We start from the raw sequence: 21,477 nt of genomic DNA, 5'->3' as shown, positions 1-21,477 counted from the left end.
ATGAGTAACGGGGGACTAGCCATATATCTATGTATCCATTCAGCCAGCTAGACAACCAGCAGATAAAGAAATATGGGCGGCTTTGTAACGCAAAATAGATAACTCGGGGTTATTCATTATGCGATGTGGTATTTACCGCAATACGTTAATAGACTTAGCATGTCAAAGAAAATGATAAATATGCGAACCGTAGTCGCGATTTTCAGCCTGAGTGAGTTGTTCGAAGTTTGGAGAGCTCCGGTTGCTCAGCGTTTAAGGGGAGGCGGTGACATATTTATGTTCGGAGCTCAATTAGGGGAACAAAGCCTACGGAAAGAAAAAAAATAACACTCAAATGTTTGCTCAATATAATTAACAGCTCAGCCGACCGTTATATCAATGAAAGCTCTAAACAAAACCGAAATACAAATAGGAACTCAGCAAACGTAAATAAACAAATAGGCGAGATATCAACGATTCAGCGGTATCAGACGTGCATATACGATATTTGCGAATATATATCTAGAGATATATCTTAGATATACATATGTATGCATGCAGCATGGACTTTACTTTGGGCCTAGTCACTGGCATGTATGCCGTTGTGGCCGTAATTGTCTTTTACGTGGTTTACGTCATTGAGGTGAAATTAGGTATGGCTAAAACACTCACACACTCACTTACTTTCTTCGCCTTTCACACTCACACACACACTCACACCCGCCCAGAAGTAACCGAGTTTTCACTTTTAATTGTATCGATCTCTGCTAACCAAGCATATGTTGTTAGTGCATGGTATTGGCCAGCATTCTGGGTCTTGCACGTTTTTTGCTCACAACGCTCCACACTTGCTTTCAGATCTGCCGGCCATCGTAAATGGCCACAACAGCGGCAATGGCTTGGGCCATAATAATAATAATAACAATAACAACAATGCTGATTCCGAGCTGGCCGACATCTCGCAGACCCGACTACGCAGTCTCATCGAGACCATCATAGCGGAGACCCTGCGAAGCACCTCCCTGAGTGCCAGTGGAGCCGTCTCGGAGATCAGCCTGGACACCAGATCCCACGCCTCTGGAAATGGTCTAAAACGGCGACATCGCACCGAGCACTACTTCGAGCCGAAGATCTACCAGGATCTGCTTGCCACGGCGGTGCTGAATAAGGTAAGCCGCACTGACCTGTGGTCTATGATACCACCTGTGGTATCACGACTGTCAACCCCCTCCCCCCTGAAAATTTAACCACTTTGTAAGCCCTGTTCTCGGGCCATTTCCGCCATTTTAACTAGCCCCCCTCCCCGTGCAGTTTTCCCTTTCGTTCGACCTGCACTTGGGCGGCTTCGATTTTCCAGTTGCCACATCGCCGAAACGGACCAGGCTAATTAGTTGCAGTCCATTGTCTTGCCTGTGCAGACGTTTTAGCCAAACAACCAAACAGCAGCAGCGGAAGAATACTGAAATCAAACCCATCGCTAATTGGATAAATCCATTTGTTGGAAAATCGAACAGAGTTTCATCAGCCGAATCAGGATCATGGCTGATCCAGGGGATAAAGTAAATAAATTACCGGAGTAATATTCGATGGCACCTAGTGAAATGATTCAACTGGCCATAATTTCGTCATTCCGATCGTATCGTGGCGCCACCGATCCAGTCAGCATCAAACTGCCCAATTTCCTTATCAAATCGCTTTCTGCAACCTGGCCAGCGATTAACTTCGTCACGGCACTCAATCAATATGGGCTGGTAATCGATGACGAAACCAGTGAATGGTCGTCAAGTGTCGTCGAGTGGCTAGTTAAATATTGCCGGGTATAATCAGCTTAAGGGCTTTTTTTGTCGCACAAGCAGTTGACCCACAACAAATCGGGAACTCTGGGGTTCAACAACACTTTTATTGCACAATGCCAAGGTCGATGGGCTCAAAATTTGCTTTTCTTTTTGCGTTTTCTTTTTCCCAGATTGCGGATAAGGAAGGTAATACAAGGCTATTGGCAGAGAGTACGCCGGACTTGAGTGGTCGCCACATTGACGAGAATTTCAATGCCGAAGCGCTGAGCACCACGTCCGGAAGCTCAATAGAACCCCGTAGTGATTGCAGCCTCACGGATCATGAAATCGGACTGGATGTAGGTATAAAGAGTATGCAATAGTATAGTATTATCATCGCAATGGTTTACAGAATGGCAAATCCCAATCCCTGCAAACGGACTTGGAAAGGGAATCGGTCCTTAGTGATTATATAGCCGCACATATGGTGCCACTGCCAGACTTTTCGGCATCCGTCACCGAATCCGAGGATGGTAAGTGACTACGACTGCCTTTAACTCCACATCCAAAGTATATATCGGTTATTCCCCCCTCTCTATTAGATATTGGATCCATCTCCTCGGGTATGATCGGTGATGGAAACTGGGAGGACAACTGGCTCTTTAAGAAGAAACGCAGCTCGGCCACTCCGAGCAGCATTGGCATGCTAGTGCCCGCACCCACGGAGAATGTCCGGGCCCAGATTGGCGATAAGACCACCGACGAGGTCAGCGATCTCTCGGAGATGGGTTCGGACATTGAGGAGAGCTCCATGGATCTACTGCGATGCAACGATCTGAACGATCGTCTGCTAAGCAAGCACCTGATTGGTGGCCAGAACACTAAGCTCGTCCTCGATGAGCTCGTAGATCGTACGAGTCTGACGTCCCACACATTGCTGGAAGAGCATGAGCCCGCATTTACAGAGACAACCAATGAGTATGTGGTGTCTCCCATGGCCGTGCCATCTGATATTAAAGCTCCATCTCCAACACCGCCACCACCACCAATGATATTCCAAGATGACCTATTGAATGAGGAGCCAGACCACACTCCCATTGCAGGTAACTTTTTTTCAATCTCTCCTGTATACCTCCAATTATTGTAACTCATTCTTACTGCTAAGACTTGGATTAACCCCTAGACCTAGAACATTAAACCTTAGATCGTTGATACCATCTCTGATTTAGACAGTCCGAAACCCTTCCCTTTAGTAGCTCAGCCCACTTGTGCGTGATCTTAAGGCATCGGCACTTAGCAGTCGTTTGTGTTACAGCCCAAGACGAAACCGAGGAGCTGTCCAGCCTCGAAGGCTGCACTGGCTTCAGCACAGTCGAGTACCTCGACGAGGAGCAAATGCACGAGACCGTGCCATCGGTCATCGAGATCCTAGCAGCCATGGCCCTGGGACCCATGCTAGCGGTTCCAGCATCTGAACAGCCAGGCGCCATGACCCCCAGTGAGATGCACACCCTCAAGGAGCTGAGTGACTTGGCCCTCGCCGAGATTAACGCTCGCACCGTGGACCTGATGCACGCACACTCGCTAGACATTATTGAAGAGGAGAACTCGGAGCCTTCAGACACTGTCTCAAATCCACAGTTGGATATTCTACAACCTCCACCACTCGCAGAGATATCGATTCCATCTCCAATGCCTTTGCAAGCGGAGGAAAGTGTTGTTCAAACAGAAGTACTACCACCCCCTCCAGCTTTAGAACTTGTTTCTAAGTATGAACCTCCGCCTCCGATGGAAGTTGTTCAAGAGACTGTGGATCTGCCGAGCTCTGCTGAAGTTGTCCATATAGGAGAAGATACTGCGACTGCGGGGGAGGCTTTAGAGACGGAATCTGCCGAATCTGTAGTGAACTCCTCCGAAAATCAACCAGTGCCGGTGGACATTACTCAAGAAACTCAACCCGTTTCTGTGGATATACCACCGTCTTTGGAGACTGTCACAGAGCCTCATTCAGACTTGGAATCTGAGGAAGTTGTTTTAGAAATAAAATCAGCAGTGGTGGAAACCATATCGCCTATTGAAATTGATCCAGAAACACAATCTATAGTAGTGGATCTACCAGTTCCCATGGAAATCGTCACAGAAATAGATCACGTTACCATCGTTCCAGAATTGCCATCTGATGTAGTGCATCCCTCCGAATCTATAAATGTGGTTTCAGTTGATATCCAAAATATTCCAGTTCTGGAAATTGTTGCAGACGATCCAACTAACACTGCGAGTCTCCCAGCAACTATAGTGCTTAACACTCAGTCAGATTCCCTTGGAGAAGAACACTATCCCGAAGCCCAACTAACCGCAGAGGAGTCAACGACAAATGTAGCAGAAAACGTTGCACAGGAGGACTCTGTCGCTGTAACAGCAGTTCCTCCAGAGCCTATTGAAATTGTTTCAGTGGATTTGCCAGAGTCCGGGAAAATTGTTTTAGAAGCACAGCCTTTTGTAATGGATATACCAGCGCCGTTAGAAACTGTTCCAGAAACACAGCTTTTTGTAGTGGATATACCAGCGCCGCTAGAAACTGACATAGAAATGTCGATAGCAAAAACTATAGAAGATGAGCCACAAATAGCATCTGTCCCAGTGGAATCGGTTCAAGAATCCGTAGTAGTGGAACCACAATCACCGGAGGAAGTTGAACCCCTAAATGAATCTGTTGCATCACAACCCCTGGAAAATATTTTAGAAGAGCAAACGGAATTTGAGCCTCAACACGTTGCAGTCGATTCATCACCACCTATAGAAGTTGTTTCACAGGCAGAATGCATCGAAGTGAAACCATCAGCATCTTTGGATACAATCCCTGCAGAAGTAGGTCCACCTCCAATAGAAGTTGTTGAACTCTCAGCTACTGAGGAAGTATTGCCAGAACCGCAATCGGTCACATTGGATCCACCACTAATTGTAGAAGATGTTTCACAGATAGAATCTGTCGATACCAAGCCGACAGAGCTTTTGGAAATTATTCTTAGATCAGATCCCCCAGTTCTGCAACCCCCTGCGGAAGTGGATTGTCTATCTGAGTTTGCACCAACAGAATCACCAGCGTCAGTGGAAACACAATCTGTTGTTAACGAAACTTCTCCACAGACATTAGCTGAAGTACAACTAGTGGCAGTTTCGACCTCTTTGAAAATAATTCCGCAGGAAGAATCTTACACAGTGCAGCAAACATCACTTATCGAGTCAGTACCTTCGGTGGAAACAATTTCAGAATTACAAACCCCAGATCCAGTCACCTTGAATGTTCCAGAGGCTGTGGAAATTGTTCCAGAAATGCAGGCCGTTACAGAAGAACAGTTATTGACCATGGAAAAGGAGCTAAAACCTCAATCTATCGTTTCGGACCCACAATCACCCAATGATGTTGAACCTCATATAGAATCTGTCGATGTGGAATTGCGCTCCGAAGCACAATCTGTTGTTAAGGAAACTTCTCCAGAATTGTTACCTGAAGGACAATTCGTGGCCATTACGACCCCTGTGGAAACAATTCCTCAGGACGAATCTGTCGTAGTGCAAACATCGCTTATCGAATCAATAGCTCCTGTGGAAACAATTTCACAGTCACAAGCACCTGAACCAGTCACCGTGAATGCTCCAGAGCCTATAGAAATAGTTCGAGATACACTGGCTGTTACAGAAGAGACGTTGTCGATCATGGAAATGGAATCACAACCACAGTCTATTGTTTCGGGCCCACCACCACCCAATGAAGTTGTCTCTCAGATAAAAGAGCCCCTAGTATCGGCAGAAATTCTTATCCCGGATGTGCCTACGGAGATAAATTCTGAAACCACTGATCCTATTCAGCAAGCGGAGATCATGAATTTACCTGCACCAATGAAAATCATTGCAGAAACCCAACTCGCAGAAAACGAAACTCCAACGTCTTCTGAAATTGTTGCCCAAGGTGAATCTGTCGCACTACCCCAATTGATTCCAGAGTCCGGACCTATTGCAGTGGATCCTCCATCGTCGATAGATGCTGTTCCCCAAGCAGACGCTGCCACCATAAGTTCACCAACGCCTTCGGAAATTGTTCCAGAATCCCAGCCCGCCACAGTGTATCCTACAGCGTGTAATGAAATTGTTCCAGAAAACATCGGTATAGAACCCCAACCGCTTGTGGAAATCAATCCAGAAACGCAAACCATCGAAATTGATATACCTGTTCCGGTGGACGTTGTTTCAGAATCAGAATCTGTCACAGTAGATCAAGCGGAAATCATAGAACTTATTTCAGAGATCGAATCTGTCGGTGGGGAATCCCAAGTGCATCAAGAAAATCCTCCAGAACGACAACTACCATCAACAGTTGCTGGTCAATCGGAATCTGTGCCAATGGAAGCCTTAGAGCCTGTCGAAATATTTCCAGAAGTCCTAACTACTACATTAGATCTAACAGTATCTATTAAAGCTGTAGAAGGCGCTCCTGGTGAAATTCCTCCCATGTCTCAAAGCGTCGGAGAGGAATTGCCTACGCCTGAAGAAAATCTTCCAGTGACGGAATCTCTAGCATTGGAACCATTAGTTCCTGAAGTGACAATTGCTCCACAGAAAGATTTAGACAATGTGGAAACCCCAGTACCTGTGGAAGTACCGACTGAACCTGTTGCCGTGCTATCACCGACACAATTGGTGTCAATGGAATCCCCAGACCCAGCGGAAAATGTTCCAGATATACAAACCGCGACATCTGACGTAGCTGATTCTTTGCCTGTGCACAGTGAGATACTGCATGCAAAAAACCATCAAGACGTAGAGCCGGTTGTGGTGGAATCTCATACTTCGTTTGATATTTCTCAAAACGAATCTAGCTCTGTGGAACCTATAGCTTCCATAGAAATTCTTTCCGAGGCAGAGTCTATTACATCTGTTCCAGCGCCTAAAGAAGTTGACCAGGAATCACAGTCGGTAGTAGTAGATCCACCAGAAGTTATAGAGGTGGTATCTCAAAAAGAAGCTGTCGAGGAAGAACATCCCAATCGTTTGGAAACTGATTCAGAGCCACCAACCGTTGAACCGCAGACCTTAGAGCTTGTGAAAGATGTCGCTATGGACTATGAAGCTATCTCTGCCTCTGATAGCCAGCTAATAGATGATAACAGTGCCCCTGTTGATACATCAGATTCCGTTATAGAAGAACGTCCAGCGCCAGCAGAATGTGTTTTAGAGGCTGAAGCTCCCCCTGTAGCAACAATTGCAGCCGTAGAGGCTGTTTTAGAATCTCAATCGGTCCCTGCGGATACAAACAAGCCTATAGAAATTGCTTCCGAACCAGTATCGAACGCTGTTGATCCTGAAATCGCTTTAAGCCAGCCAGAAACAACAACAACACAAATAGAATCCGTTGAGGTGGAAGTTCCTGAAAATGTGGAAAGTGTTTCAGCGCCTATGGAAATTCTTCCAGAAGAGCAACTAGTCGCAGAGGATGCAGGAAACGAATTACTGACGAGTTCTGAAAGAGTGTCAATCGCTTTAGAAACAAAATCCAATGAAATGGATTCTATAGAGCCTGAAGTACTGGTTTTTCAAGCAGCAGAGGTCGCTGTAAACGTACCAGAGCTTGCGGAAAATGTTGAAGAAAAAAATTCCGATAACGAAGAAACTTTGGTATTTGAGAAAAGGATTTCCAATGTGGATCCTCCAGAATCAGTTAATGAGGAAGCCCCAAGTTCTGCGGAAATAATATCAGTAACAGATGTATGCGAACCGATTAAGGAATCAATAACTCATGTGGAAACTTTGCCTGAAGATCAAACCGCCCTAGTGAACATTACAGATCGCGTGGAGACTGAATCATTAGTTGAACCTCTTGCAGCTGATCCATCAACCATAACAGAAGAAACACAAGTGAACCCAAAAGAGCCTGTGGAGACTACAGCTCCCGTGGAGATTGATCTAGTAGTTGAACCCACTGCCTTGACTTCTTCAACAATTACAGAAGTCAAGGATGAGAAACCCACAAAGCCTATTGAAATAATCGCGGAACCTCCATCTGTCGCAATAGATTCAACGGAATCTCCAAAAGTGGTTCTAGACAGTGAATTCGTTGCGGCGAACTCTGTACAAGTTATTCCCGGCTCTGAATCTGACGCTGTGGAACTTGTTCCCCAACCCGAAGCTTTCACAGGGGTTCCACAAGAAACTATAGAAACTGTGCCACCGGTAGAATCTATCGAAGTCGATGAGCCAACGCCTACCCAAGATTCTTCAGGAAATAAATCTGACACAGATGATGTGGCACAGGCTGATCCTGTCGGAGGGGAACCCCTAGAGTCTTTGGAAATTATTCCACAAGTTGTATCTGTTTCTGAAACTAAATTAGAGAAGCCAGCGGATGCAGATATTGCTCCGGACCCTGAACCCCTTGCTGTGACAATAAATTCGCAGGATATAGCTGTGACAATGGAACCCCTTAAGGCTGCCGTTAATGATATCCCAGAGTCTGCAGAACTTGTTCCAGAAAAAGAAGCTGATGTTGAAATAAGCCCAGAAATGCAATCTGCCGTAGAGGATTCCGATTCTCAGGATGTTATTATAGAAACGGACTCGGTCGCAGTGATACCGCTTAAGTCGGATGCTGTTCCTGAGAATGAAATTGATGTTGAACCCATAGATCCTGCAGAAATTGTGCCAAAAGAAGAAGCAGTTGGAACAGAAGATGAGTCGGAAATCAAATCTTCTGCAAATACTGAAGTGGACGATGTTAAACCCCCAGCATCTCTGCAAATTGATGAAGCTGTGACGCAGAATTCGCCTGTTTCTGTGACAGTGGTTCCGGAGGCGGTGGAACCTTTAGCTGCTGTTGAAGTTATTGCCCAAGCTGTATCTGCCTCTTTGGAGAAAACAGTATCTGAAGAGCCCATTTCTCAAACGGAATCTATCTTTGTGGATTCCCCACAACCTCTAAACGTTGGTCCTCAAGAAGATTCTGTTCCTACATCGCCATCAGTGCCCACAAGCTTTGAAACAAAACCTAACGACTTGGAACCCCAAGCTTCTGCGAAACTTGTTCCAGAAGCAGACTCAGTCACTGTGGATCCATCAGAAACTGCACAAGTTCTTTCATTAAATGGGATAATTATTTCAGAGTCACAACTGATTGATTCGGAACACCCAGTAGAAATGGAAAGCTTACTTGCAGAACCGCCGGCATCGGAACCCCTTGAATCCGAACCGGCTGCACCGCCAACGCCAGTGGAAATTGTTCCTGAAATAGAATCTATAACAAAGGATACTATAGTTCCTGTCGAAACGGATACCCCAGTGGATTCCATCGTTTCTGTTGAAGTTCTGACGGATACAAAACATGTTCCAGTATTACCACCAGTTGAACTGGAAGAATCGGAGAGTGTCGCTCAAGAAGAGCCATCTGCGGAAGAAAACTCGAATGCTGTAATCCTTGAACCTCAAACTGTGGATATGGATTGCACTACGGAGGTGGAAACTTTAACGTCAGAGGAACCCAAATCAATTTCTACAAACGATATCCAATCAGAAGGTATCCAAAGAAATGCATCAATAGACTCCGCCTGTTCCGCTCTAGGTAAAGCGACCCACAAGTATCTGCGAAGACAGCCGAATATTCTTGACACAACACCGAGCGATGGAGACTCACCCAAGAGAACCGAGCCCGTCAACCTCTTGGGGACCATTTGCAAGTTTTACATAAAAGACAAACGACTTCTGGCCACAATCGAACGCAGGCGCCACCGCTCTTTGATCATGCACAAGTACCTTAGTTCCTTTGATTCGATGGATGATAGCATAGAAGAAGTTCCCAACGATTCTCAATCCAACCTCTTTGAGGAAATGAATGAAGTTAGCTTAGCGTCCTCCATGGACTTGCAGCCCCCAACAGGTAGAGCAGAAACTCCAACTTCTGAAGTTGACCCAATTCGTTTTGTAGATGAATGTTTTGCATTTGATACAGATAAGACTGAAACTGATGTGGTAGATGAAATTAGCTTAAATACAGATAAATCTCAATGTTTGCTTAGCTCGAAAAACATGGTTGAATCCAATGTAAATGATTTAGAATCCGAAATCGAGTCAGTTAATGAAACAAGTTTAGATACAGATGCATCACACTGTTTTGTTAGTACAGAAAGCAAACACAAATCTCATGAATTTGAAAGTGAAACTGATATGACGGATGACGATTGTTTAGATATAGACGCATCAGAATGTTCTAACATCTCAGAAGATAAGCACGAAGATCATTTAAATCATTTAGAAGATGTAGTCACAGTAGGTGATAATATAGCCCTAAGATTAGATATGGCCAGCCAAACGTCCTGTGATATGTCAGAAGAACTAGATGTAGAATCAGATTCCATCGTTGCGTTTAGTTTGAGCGAAATCACCTATAACTTTATCAACGAAATTCTCTTCTCAGATCAACTAAGTTCAGAGTCAATTAAAAGCGATGAGAGTGAACCCTCCACCGCCTGTGAGACCTTCAATGCAGATGGAGACTCTGAACAAGAGTTTGTTAGCGAGAGGGTTTTAGTCCTGGACGATCAGCGATCCCTGAATACTAACACTAGCTCTAACAACAATCTGCACAACCACATGCATCTTCCTCTAACCCAAACTAACCACCCGACCTCGGGCAGTAGACGCACTAACGGAAAACTAACAAATGGTTCCCTTCGATGGTCGGGTAGCTACACTACCGAATTACCAAACAGTGGATCAATAGCTGTCCAACACGACGATGTTGCCGATGACGATGTTGTACTGTTGCGGCGCTTTGTGCCAGGTAACACACGGTTGTGGCCATAACTGTCATCACTCGGTGTTTGTTGTCCTCCCCGTCTGCTTTACTGTGTGTCTATGTTAGCCTGGCTGTACTGTCTTTGTGTGTTGTGACCCTTCGAAGGCCGATCCCAGATGGGTCGATTTATTTAGCAGTGAATCCTAAGGAACGAGAAGTATTCTATGGCATTTTCAAGGTCTTTAAACTTAAATCTGTTTTACTAATTGTATTTACACTGTTTTTGTTTGATTTCAAAACAATAGTCCATTAAAATTCACACTTCTTTGTATACACAATAGAGTTTAATAACATATAATATTAACTAACTTGAAATTATGAAATAAAGAAGACAGTTAACAATTTTAATGGGAATCAAACAAAAATAGTTTTTGTGGAGAAAAGTTTAAGTTGTTTTTGTATTAAAGGGGAGTTTTTAGAGGGAAATGCCAGTAATAGTTCATAGTTTACTGTCCGTTTGCTGTGGATTTCTCAGATAAATCGACTCATTCGCAATATCACCTACATTTTGTTTAACGAGCCCAATCGACACCAATTCTTAGGATCTATTGCGGAGCGCGAGGTGAAGAAGTGGTATAACGCCGTTGAGATGCCAAATAATCCATACGCCCCGGAGGCCCTGAAGCAGCGCATCAGCGGCACCCAGGAGCGGTTTATGGATGTGCCGAACATCAGTCCGAGTGCTGAGCAAAAGGCCCTAGCATCGGCGCTGACGGAAAATCCGGATCCGCCATCGCCGAAAACGGACTATAAGCGGTGGGTTCTTGCAAAGAAAATATACTATTTTACTATAACCCTTATATGTTCTGAATCTCTATATTACTATAATTTAGCTATAGCCGCGACTACTATATCAACAATGCTCCCACGCCCACTGACAGCACGGGGAGTGGAAATGCCGCCGCCTCCGTGGCAGCCGAGGATGTGGAGGACATCGTGATCAACGAGGTAAATCAAGAACCAGAACCACATCCACCGCATGGCCGCATTTCCAGTAGCGCTCAGAGCACCGCTGCCGACCTCTCTCATTGGACCCTATCCACGCCAGTGCGCCGTAGCAGTTCGCTCAAGTTCATTAACAGCCGCCCCTCCCCCACCCCCTCATATTCCCTGGGCTACGAAAGGTCACCGCCCCTCGAACGACCTTCGACCTCGGCCTCCCATTACCGCGAGTCAAGTCTGGGATTGGGAGACGACGCTGACTTCGACCTGAGATCCCAGCGCTCCTGGCGCAGCAGCTACAGTTCACTGCCCAAGCGGCACACGCAGTCCTCGCTGAGCCTGCACAGCAATGGTAGCGGGGTGTCCTTCGGTTCGTCCGTGTCCAAGAGACGTTCGGCGGCAGGAGGAGGTCCGGGTGGCCCTTCCGCCGGCGTTCTCACCCAGTTCGAGAAGCAGCTGCTGCACAAGGACCTCAAGCGGAACAGTTTCCGGGCGGTATCCGCCACCTCGAAGGACTTCGTGATGAATCCGCTGTTCGAGAGCGAACCGCTGGGCGGGAAGCTGGCCCTGCGGCCGGAAACGGAGGACCAGGGCGACTCGGGGGTGGACAGCTGCCTGAACGGCTTCAGCGGTGCGGACACCAAGTACAGCAACAACAGTCTGCTGTTCTAGAAAACACTGGGGATGGGGAACGGGATCGGGATCTTGTTGGGTCTTAGCCCTTATGGATATTTGCCAAATTACGCATAGCTTAGTCAAACCGATGTTAAACACTAGTCAGTATAGCAAAGCCAGTTTCTCTGTACATAGTAATGAGATGGGCAGGGGCGGGATACAAAAAAAGAAAGTAGAAAGAAAATCATGGAAAGAAAGCACGCACAGAATCTCCCGTACTGGATGGCCATCCAATGACCTCTCCACTGCACCACCTCTAGCACCATACCAACCACGAATGAGAGTGTCGAGCTAGTGTTCTGATCGTACCTTAGTTAATACCACTTACGTAATGCTAATGCCCTAGAGTATGCAACGTTTGTTTTTAATCATTAAACTTGCTGTTAATTTTATGAAATAATATTATAATTCCTGTACTGTATCTGAATGCACAAAGCTAACGCTCTTTTCTTATGAACAACCATACACATATGCCTAGCGATATACTTACATATATGATGCATTAATTCCAAATAAAGCCAAACAATAAACAAACCAACAAAAGAAATCAAACACTGAACCACTGAAACAAATGTTTTTAGTATCCGTATCCCAAGAACCCTTCAAATTGGTGAGTACCGAACCGAGAGTTAACCGAAATAGTTAGTTATGTTTGGGTTGCTTTTGGATTTGACTAACAGCATTTGTTTCGAAATCATACCGAGCTATTGTAACTACCTGAAAGATAATCTTTCCTGCATGCTGCTGCCTGAGCGTTTTCACCCACAAAAATCCACCGCATCCGCTAAACTCTAGAACAAATCCACGCCAACACTAATATTGTATACTAAAACACCAACACTTCTTCTTTCCATCGAAACCCTAACCACACTAACCAACAAAACAACACCAACCCACCAAAACCAAAACCAACTGTCAACCAAACCGACAATGTTTTATCAAAAGGCTCAAAAAGAAAGCAATCAGCCGCAGGAGTTGGTGTACAAAGCCTTGCCAGTTCAGGTCCTGGACGAGTCCCTGGACTCCCAATCGAATCCCTCGCTGTACTCCCTGCAGACCACGACCACAACCAGCGATGAATCCGATACGGTACGGATCTACGATTTTAACAAACAGGAAACGACGGTAATAAAAAAGGCTGCTCCGGTGGAGCAGCAGCCCAGCACCTCCACCACATCGTCCATGGAGTCCGCCCAGAGTGGTCCACCGTCATCTTCTTCCATCGACTCGTCTGTCTCAAAGAAGCGGGAGCGACCCGTGGTCCTTCAGTTTGGTCCCGGGGACTCGGCGCCCACATTAGGTTCTCCTGTCAGTACACCCACGCGGGGATCCACTCCTCCTGCTTTTAGATTCTTGCAGCCCAAACGTCGCCTCATTGATCCCAGTCAGGTGCTATCCGTCGATGAAGATGATGTGGTAAGAGTGTCCTAATAGATGATCCAAATATGTGATTATGCAATCCGTTTTCGACAGCCTGAACCTACTACTCCGTCGGCGGAGAAGCCCGCCGTTGAAGATGAAGTGGTCCATTCCATGCCATCGGTTAAGGCCCTGGCTCAGGCCTTCCTTTTGACCAGCAAACACACACAACCACAGCGGAGATGGCGGGCCAAGGTGAGGAATTTGAAAAGGATCTCTATTGTTCAAAATAATAATAACACTAATCGCATTTATAGGTAAGAATAGCAGCCCCGCCAGATACACCAGATAAGCCAGACACATCTCTGACCAAGCGTCACAAACTGGAGCACGCCGTTTCCATGGCAGAAGTAGCCGATGAGTCGACTATTGCCTCAGACTTATCATCCCTCGAAACGTTAGTTTCATAAAGAAACTCTAACAAATACACTCTAAATATCCACTTTTTTCAGGGACCCCTCTATTCATTCGGAGGGCAATCCACCCATTGCCTCGCCGGCGAGTCCTGTGCCTGTACGACATGGCTTCCTCCGGAGCAATATTGCTTTCTTTGAGAATTTAAAGTTCAAGTGAATATTCGAATGGAGTTCAGAAAGTGTGCGGCCATTGGTTGATCTTCCCGGAAGGGAAAATGCACGATAATGACGAGGCACACAGCCCATAATCCAAACCAAATCTTCGCCAAAAACCATGTGCCATGGCCTCCATTCCCCAGCCCGAAAATTCACACAACCAAGTACTTAACTTCAATTGGCACTCCAATGTGCGCCATTGTTAATTGTAGCTCGTAATTACTATTACATAATTCTTATATCCATGGATACTATTTATTTAGCTCTAAGATATGTATTATGTATTTTTAGGCATAAGCGAAACTATTTCCCATTTCAGCTGAACAATGTTACACTTCAACCGAACTAGTTTAAATGTTACATAATTGTACTCAATAAAACATATAGAGAAGAAAAACTTGCGGGGGTTACGAATATTCACAACACAATCGGGTCTTAGGGTCGTAAGTTTTGTTTTGGCTGCGGGAGTGATGTGGAGCCTAGCACAAACATTTTTATGCCACTTGGAAGCACCGAAATCGTAGTTATTTATGAAAGGTCAGTACACAAAGTCCTTATTATATTTGACAAGAGTCAATATAGTCATACGTTTAGGTATAAAAATAAATTCCGTCGCTTTTAGTTGCATTTTTAATGCGCCAGACTGATCTGAAGGGGGTGAGAGAGTGCCAGGTGAGAAGGTGCCGGTACATTTGGAATGATGATCACTTCGGGGCAGGCGTTAGCCCAACTCAACTACTGGGCGCTATGATTGTGATGCGGATGCTCCGCCAGGTAGATGACGTAGACCAGCGGTATGACGACACACAAGGCGAGTATAAAGATCAGCAGACAGATCCAGGACAAGTCGCAATCCGATCCAGACCAGTCGATGGCACTCAAAGAGGGTCCAGGGATGGGACGCACCAGCGGAGCATGTCTATCCACCAGCATGTGGTTGAGCAGAGCAGCATTTTCCTCGAAGGGTTGTTCCATATTAGCTGCAGACAAAAGTTCAGAGATTATTAGGTTTTAAGTAATTAAACAACTTTTTCAAAAGTAGTAATAAAGTATAAAATAACCCTCATAGATTTCAGTTCATGGAGGTATAGGTTTCGTTTTATTTCATGAATTGCCAGCTGCAGGATGTATTACAGTTTCTCTTGCAGAGGATACAGAGTGGTGCCAATAAAAATAATCTTAATTGTAGGTCATATAGCGGGGAGTGGCGCTGAACTTGGCGTAGCTCTTGATAACCTTGTTGACGGCCTCGAGGAAGTCCTTCTCGGTGGCCACCTTGCGACGCGCCCGAATGGCGAACATGCCCGCCTCCGTGCACACCGATCGGATCTCAGCTCCAGTCGAGTTGGGACAGAGGCGCGCCAGCAGATCAAAGCGAATGTCACGCTCCACGGACATGGAACGGGCGTGGATTTTGAAGATATGCGAGCGACCATCCTGATCGGGCAGGCCGAACTCCACCTTACGGTCCAAACGACCAGGACGCATCAGCGCCGGATCCAGGGTGTCGGGTCTGTTGGTGGCCATCAGCACCTTGATGTTGCCGCGAGGATCGAACCCATCGAGCTGGTTGATCAGCTCCAACATGGTGCGCTGCACCTCGTTATCGCCGCCGGCGCCATCATCGAAACGGGCACCTCCAATGGCGTCGATTTCGTCGAAAAAGATGAGACAGGCCTTCTTGGAGCGCGCCATCTCGAAGAGCTCGCGTACCATACGAGCTCCCTCACCCACGTACTTCTGCACCAGCTCGGAGCCAATAACGCGGATGAAGCAGGCGTCCGTGCGGTTGGCCACGGCTCGGGCACACAGGGTCTTTCCCGTTCCAGGCGGGCCGAACAGAAGCACACCCTTGGGCGGCTCAATGCCCAGGTTGACGAACTTCTCCGGGTGCAACAGCGGCGTCTCCACCACCTCGCGCAGCTTCTCGATCTGCTCCTTGCAGCCGCCTACGTCGCTGTAGGTGACATCCGGCTTGTCCTCGACCTGCATCATGGTCACCGTGGGATCGATCTTGGGCGGCAGTGGAATGTGGATCTGGTACTTGTTACGGTCGACGCCCACGCGCATTCCCTCCTCGATGTCGGTGGGGGCCACAGAGTCAGCCAGGTCCACCACGAACTTGGCGAACTGCTTCACATTGATGATGTACTTGGGATCGTCGGAGTCCGCGTTGATGATCTTGGTGCAGCGGGCCACCTGAAGGGGCTGCTCGTTCTGCAGGATCTGCTTGTCGGCGGCCAAGTCCCAAAGGGCGGGAGGCGCCAGGCCCGTGTCGCTCTCCTTGATCCCGGTCAGCTCGTTGACCTGCTTGACCGCCTTCTGGATGTCCTCCTCAATGCTCTTGATGGACTTGTGGTACTGGCTCTGGCCATACGTCTTCAGCAACTCAATGTCGCCCTCGTCCAGCGACTTGATCTCCTTGTCCTCCTTCTCGTCGTGCTTCACCTTGCGCTGGTCGTCCCCCAGGTAGTCCGGCATCTTGTTCAATTGCAATTGGTATGATTTTAGGTGCAAAAAGTGAGTTTAAGCTATATTTTCCTTTTGTTTTACGGCGAGAATGACTGAACAATTTGGTCTAGAGGTGGGAAAAGCATAGCTGGCACTATCGACAAGTCGATATTTATCTTTTTTTCAACACTGGGCTTATCGATGCTGTGCACTGTTAACTCCGAATTTTAAAGTACAAACCGTTACATACAGTTACTGTAACTGTAACCATTATTTTTTAAATTAAACCTTAAATAATCGCAAGTTTTTCCAAACCTTTTTTTAAAACAATTTTTTTTTTTTGAACGATTATTTTTCAAACCGGTAATCCCATTTTTAGCGCAGTATATGGAGAAATATTTGAAATATTTTTTTAATAAAACGTACATTTCCCAGCACTAACCCCACTCTACCAACACTGTAATGTTAAGTGCAACCAAAGACCGCGACAATTTCAGGGTCAGTCTTCCCCAGCTTCTGAACTCACCTTCGTCATTAGGCGCACCCTGAGCTCCCTCGTAGAACTGTCCAGCTGCTCTGCTCGTCGACGGCTGGTCGGGATCCACAGCGCCGGAAGCGTTTACTGCCGCCACCAGGAGTCGCTCATCTAACATTTGACGAGCGTCCTCGAGGGGATTGCGTTCGGGAGCGGGCTCCCGTTCCAGGTTGTGCCTGGGACTATTGTTCCCGCTTCGGTGGATGGCGGGCAGGGCTTCGAGGCCGCCGTTGCCCAGAAGAACGTTGTGCACTGTGACCGGAATGCGGATGACCCTGTGAGCGTGAATCTCGTTCTCGCGGTCGATCTTGTTCAGCCGCTTGATGTCTGCCACAGAGGAGTGGAAGCGAAGGGCGAGCGCCTGCAGGGTGTCGCCCTCCTGGACCTTCACCTCCAGCGTGTTCTCATAGCGCCCGAGGCGGGCATGGCCATTGGGCCTCCTGGCCAGCGGGAGCAGGTCCTCGAACTCGTCGTCGTCGTAGGCAGGACGCGCGAAGATGTCCTCCACCTCGTCGGGGTCCACATCGTCCAGGTTGTGATGTTGCTGGCGCCTGGAAATCAGAGCTCTGATCACACTCTGCTCACTTGGAAGAGGAAAAGCAACAGTCGAGTTGGCGCTGACTTACGCATTGCGTCGCATTGTTGTCCTGGTCGCCTTGAGGGGATTTCCTGGCCCAGATATCGGATAGCTTCTCGGGTTTCGATAAAAGCACAACTCTTTGTCTAGCTCAAGGCAATTAATTAACGCAATTAGATTTATTTACGTGTAAAGTTTGTTCTCAGCAGCAGCCCACAAACAACAACAAAGCGAAAAGCTCCGTCACAGATGACCGAAAATATCGATAACCAGCTGTTAACGTACGCTGTTAACCTCAACAGCGTAAACACAGCTGTTTTCGTTTACTATCCAATTTGAATATTTTTGTTTTCGTAAAATGTCACTATTTGCATTTTTGAAGAGCCGCACCGTGTTCTGGCTGAGCCTCACAGGCACCACGACGGGATTTGCATTCTTTGTCAAGTGGGTGCTCTGCTTTCCACACAGGATTCATTAGTTTTATCCACATATTCGTGTTACAGGGACCTTATGCAAGGCGGTCAGTTCACCAAAGAAACAGATGAAACCGGCAAAGTGGTCATCGTGACGGGCGCCAACACGGGGATCGGCAAGGAAACGGTCAGGGAGATTGCGAGGCGCGGTGGCACTGTCTACATGGCCTGCAGGAATTTGAAGAAGTGTGAGGAGGTAGGTGCTTCATGGATATTATTCCTTAATTGGGACTTACCTATAAATTCTTCTTACAGGCCCGAGAGGAAATCGTTCTGGAAACGAAGAACAAATATGTGTACTGCCGTCAATGTGACCTGGCTTCCCAGGAGTCAATCCGCCACTTTGTTGCTGCGTAAGTCTGGATAGATCTCTATAATCTCTTATATGACCTACCATCAATATCCGCAGCTTTAAGCGGGAACAGGACCACCTCCACGTACTTATCAACAACGCCGGTGTCATGCGCTGTCCCAGATCTCTCACCTCAGATGGCATTGAACTGCAGCTGGGAGTGAATCATATGGGCCATTTCCTACTCACCAATTTGATGTTGGACCTGCTAAAGGTACTGCAAAACTTAACTAATAAGCTACAAGCCTTCTTACCATTTCTACCATTAGAAATCCGCTCCCAGTCGGATTGTTAATGTCTCCAGTTTGGCGCACACTCGTGGAGAAATTAACACAGGCGATCTGAACAGCGACAAGTCCTACGATGAGGGCAAGGCCTACAGCCAGAGCAAGTTGGCCAATGTACTCTTCACAAGGGAGTTGGCCAAGAGATTGGAGGGCACCAAAGTGACGGCAAATGCCCTGCATCCAGGTGTGGTGGACACGGAAATAATTCGGCACATGGGCTTCTTCAATAACTTCTTTGCTGGGTTGGTACTAAACAGGATACCTCAAATGCCTATTTACTAAAGAGGATATTTCCCTTACAGACTCTTTGTGAAGCCACTGTTTTGGCCCTTTGTTAAGACTCCCAAGAATGGTGCTCAGACCACATTGTATGTGGCTCTGGATCCCGAACTGGAGAAGGTGACGGGACAATATTTCAGCGACTGCAAACTAAAGGAAATGGCACCAGCTGCCACCGACAGTCAGACGGCGAAGTGGCTCTGGGCAGTCAGTGAAAAGTGGACCACGCCTACGATGATCAAAATACACTAGTTCGTATTGTAAAAAATGTTACTTCTGCTTCCGCATAAATTTTATGTTTTCTACAGACAACAGTACTCCCGTTTACCTTATTTTAGTTATGCTAACTTGGCTTAGGTCAACTTTAGCTGGCTAAAGACAGTTGAAAGCTCATAATTTGAATGCGTACGAACGTTTGTACTCGGAAACCGGTTAGGGGCTATTTCTATATCATTTGTTTAAAATATATATGTATATCCGTTACATTTTTAACTTGAGCCTTCGGTCCAAAAGTTTAGGGTCATTTCACCAGTGGGAAACATTCAAGCCGACGCTAAAGTGAATCAGTTTTCGGCTCCTTGTCGCAATTATCTATGCTAAATGTGTTGAGTAGTGTTTCCCTGATTACAGGCTACTTGTAGAACCCGGCACTATCAGTTTTATCAGTTGTCGTCCAGTAATCGCTGCGTCGATCACTTAAAAACTCGCAAAATTTTGCCCGCGTTGGCACTCTGCAAGAAACCACGAAAACGGCCGGACCGATCAACTAGTATGGAAATAATTTTTAATTTTCTACGCAAAATTGCCCCCATATTTCTGGCCCATGGGGTTGTCGGAATTATCGCCTTCTGTGTGAGGTAAGAGACACCGATTTGAAATGTAACGCTGAGCAGCATTATCAAAAGCGTATACCAGTGACGACAAAGTAGTTATCACTAATCACCGATTAACTGGCATTATTGTACCCCGATTTAGGCTGTATATGCAGGGGGGAAAGTTCAGAAAGCAGACCGATGAGACGGGAAAAGTAGCCATCGTTACTGGCGGAAACACGGGTCTTGGCAAGGAAACGGTGTTGGAGCTGGCCAAAAGAGGAGCCACTGTTTATATGGCCTGCCGAAATAAAGAGAAAGGAGAAAGAGCTCGAAAGGAAATCGTCCAGAAGACGGGTAACTCGAATGTTTTCTCCAAGGAGTGCGACCTGTCTTCACTGGATTCCATTCGGAAGTTTGTAGAAGAGTGAGTCATAACCTAAACCGCTTTACTCTTATACTGATAATATATTTACCAAAAGCTTCAAGAAAGAGCAAAGGGAGCTGCACATCCTGATCAACAATGCTGGTGTCTTCTGGGAGCCGCGCGGACTGACAAAAGAGGGATTCGAAACGCACCTGGGAGTGAACCACATAGGCCACTTCCTGCTAACCAACCTCTTGATCGATGTGCTGGAGAGGTCAGCTCCTAGCCGGGTGGTGGTGGTGGCCAGCAAGGCTCACGAGCGGGGTCATATTCATGTGGAGGACATCAACAGCTCCGAAGACTACGACGAGGGAGTAGCCTACTGCCAAAGCAAGCTGGCCAACATACTCTTTGCCCGGGAATTGGCCAAGCGGCTGGAGGGGACGGGTGTCACGGTGAACGCTGTCAATCCTGGATTAGCAGCCACGGAGATTGCCAGGAACATGGTCTTCTTCCAAACAAAGTTCGCTCAGTATGTGGTAGAGTGTGTCCTCTTCAAATAGCTTTTCCATATAAGTCGTGTTAACTGTTTGCTTTTACAGAACAATCCTGAGGCCGCTCCTCTGGTCTATGATGAAATCAGCCAGGAACGGAGCCCAGACCACATTGTATGCCGCCTTAGATCCCGACCTCGAAAATGTATCGGGTCAATACTTCAGCGACTGCCAGCTGGCATCCTTAGCTCCAGCTGCCCTCGACGATCAGATGGCCAAGTGGTTGTGGGCCCAGTCCGAGAAGTGGGCAGAAATCGCTCTGTAAATTGGTTCACTCGGGTATTGTTATATAGCTTGTCGCTATCTAAGCCAACGGTATTCTTTACAACGCCACTGTTATTTAACAATAAACTTAATGAAGGAAACACTTTAAATATGATTATGGAGTTTAGTCGAAGACTCGATACTTTTTGGCTTCATCTTAAGTCATTAGACTTGGGTAACTATTTGAGTAGGTCGTGAGAAGAAAATTGTCCATCCCCAAATGGTATATATATGTGTAGGTTAAGTATCAACATGAATAAGTAAATGGATAAGAAAGGCATTCTGGCCCTATTATATATAAATATTTAAAGTATATTTTTTG

At 46.6% G+C, this 21,477-nt stretch overlaps 5 protein-coding genes across 27 annotated transcripts in view; 3 read left to right on the top strand and 2 right to left on the bottom strand.

Moving 5' to 3' along the window:
- Positions 1-14,601, top strand: part of M7BP (Myosin-7a binding protein) — a 31,144-nt gene extending 16,543 nt beyond the window's left edge. For 9 of the 20 annotated variants that reach the window (XM_070994986.1, XM_017085100.4, XM_070994988.1 and 6 more), the window contains 11 exons: positions 838-1,148; positions 1,946-2,113; positions 2,167-2,287; positions 2,357-2,857; positions 3,070-9,363; positions 11,139-11,352; positions 11,430-11,544; positions 13,159-13,629; positions 13,687-13,827; positions 13,890-14,029; positions 14,085-14,601. In XM_070994986.1, coding sequence (XP_070851087.1) covers positions 838-1,148; positions 1,946-2,113; positions 2,167-2,287; positions 2,357-2,857; positions 3,070-9,363; positions 11,139-11,352; positions 11,430-11,544; positions 13,159-13,629; positions 13,687-13,827; positions 13,890-14,029; positions 14,085-14,205 — 8,597 coding nt within the window. In that variant the 3' untranslated portion in view covers positions 14,206-14,601. Of the gene's footprint in view, positions 1-358; positions 633-837; positions 1,149-1,381; positions 1,539-1,945; positions 2,114-2,166; positions 2,288-2,356; positions 2,858-3,069; positions 9,364-10,215; positions 10,582-11,138; positions 11,353-11,429; positions 12,773-13,158; positions 13,630-13,686; positions 13,828-13,889; positions 14,030-14,084 lie in introns of those variants that run through there. The other 11 variants (XM_070994994.1, XM_070994995.1, XM_036813896.3 and 8 more) reach the window with 8 other exon arrangements.
- On the bottom strand, positions 14,424-17,962 carry LOC108017930 (lysM and putative peptidoglycan-binding domain-containing protein 4). The gene is made up of 3 exons (XM_017085123.4): positions 17,817-17,962; positions 17,182-17,741; positions 14,424-15,184 (listed from the first exon to the last, which is right to left on the bottom strand). The coding sequence occupies exons 1-3, from the start codon at positions 17,828-17,830 to the stop codon at positions 14,940-14,942; spliced, it is 819 nt and encodes a 272-aa protein (XP_016940612.1). The 5' UTR covers positions 17,831-17,962; the 3' UTR covers positions 14,424-14,939.
- Rpt1 (26S proteasome regulatory subunit Rpt1) lies at positions 15,275-16,806 on the bottom strand. Its single transcript, XM_017085118.3, has one exon. It carries the CDS (start codon positions 16,683-16,685, stop codon positions 15,384-15,386), a length of 1,302 nt encoding a protein of 433 aa, XP_016940607.1. The 5' UTR covers positions 16,686-16,806; the 3' UTR covers positions 15,275-15,383.
- Positions 17,963-18,075: 113 nt separating the features above from the next.
- LOC108017928 (retinol dehydrogenase 13) lies at positions 18,076-19,804 on the top strand. Of its 3 annotated transcripts, none has more exons than XM_036813899.3 (7): positions 18,076-18,211; positions 18,271-18,436; positions 18,496-18,593; positions 18,650-18,806; positions 18,862-19,121; positions 19,182-19,409; positions 19,789-19,804. In XM_036813899.3, coding segments are annotated over exons 1-7 (996 nt in total). In that variant the 5' UTR covers positions 18,076-18,125; the 3' UTR covers positions 19,790-19,804. The 3 variants fall into 3 exon arrangements, with proteins under 3 accessions (XP_036669794.3, XP_036669793.3, XP_016940610.3); XM_036813898.3 differs by lacking the exon at positions 19,789-19,804 and adding an exon at positions 19,467-19,482; XM_017085121.4 differs by lacking the exon at positions 19,789-19,804 and having other exon boundaries at positions 19,182-19,472.
- A 77-nt stretch (positions 19,805-19,881) lies between these two features.
- LOC108017929 (retinol dehydrogenase 12) lies at positions 19,882-21,265 on the top strand. Of its 2 annotated transcripts, none has more exons than XM_017085122.4 (4): positions 19,882-20,015; positions 20,134-20,397; positions 20,453-20,869; positions 20,940-21,265. In XM_017085122.4, exons 1-4 carry the CDS (start codon positions 19,930-19,932, stop codon positions 21,154-21,156), a joined length of 984 nt encoding a protein of 327 aa, XP_016940611.3. In that variant the 5' UTR covers positions 19,882-19,929; the 3' UTR covers positions 21,157-21,265. The 2 variants fall into 2 exon arrangements, with proteins under 2 accessions (XP_016940611.3, XP_036669795.3); XM_036813900.3 differs by having other exon boundaries at positions 20,453-20,881.
- The last annotated feature ends 212 nt before the right edge of the window (positions 21,266-21,477 follow it).

The sequence above is a fragment of the Drosophila suzukii genome, chromosome 2R (genome assembly GCF_043229965.1).
Source record: "Drosophila suzukii chromosome 2R, CBGP_Dsuzu_IsoJpt1.0, whole genome shotgun sequence".
Taxonomy (NCBI): Eukaryota; Metazoa; Arthropoda; class Insecta; order Diptera; family Drosophilidae; genus Drosophila; species Drosophila suzukii.
This window is presented reverse-complemented; position numbering and strand designations above follow the sequence as displayed.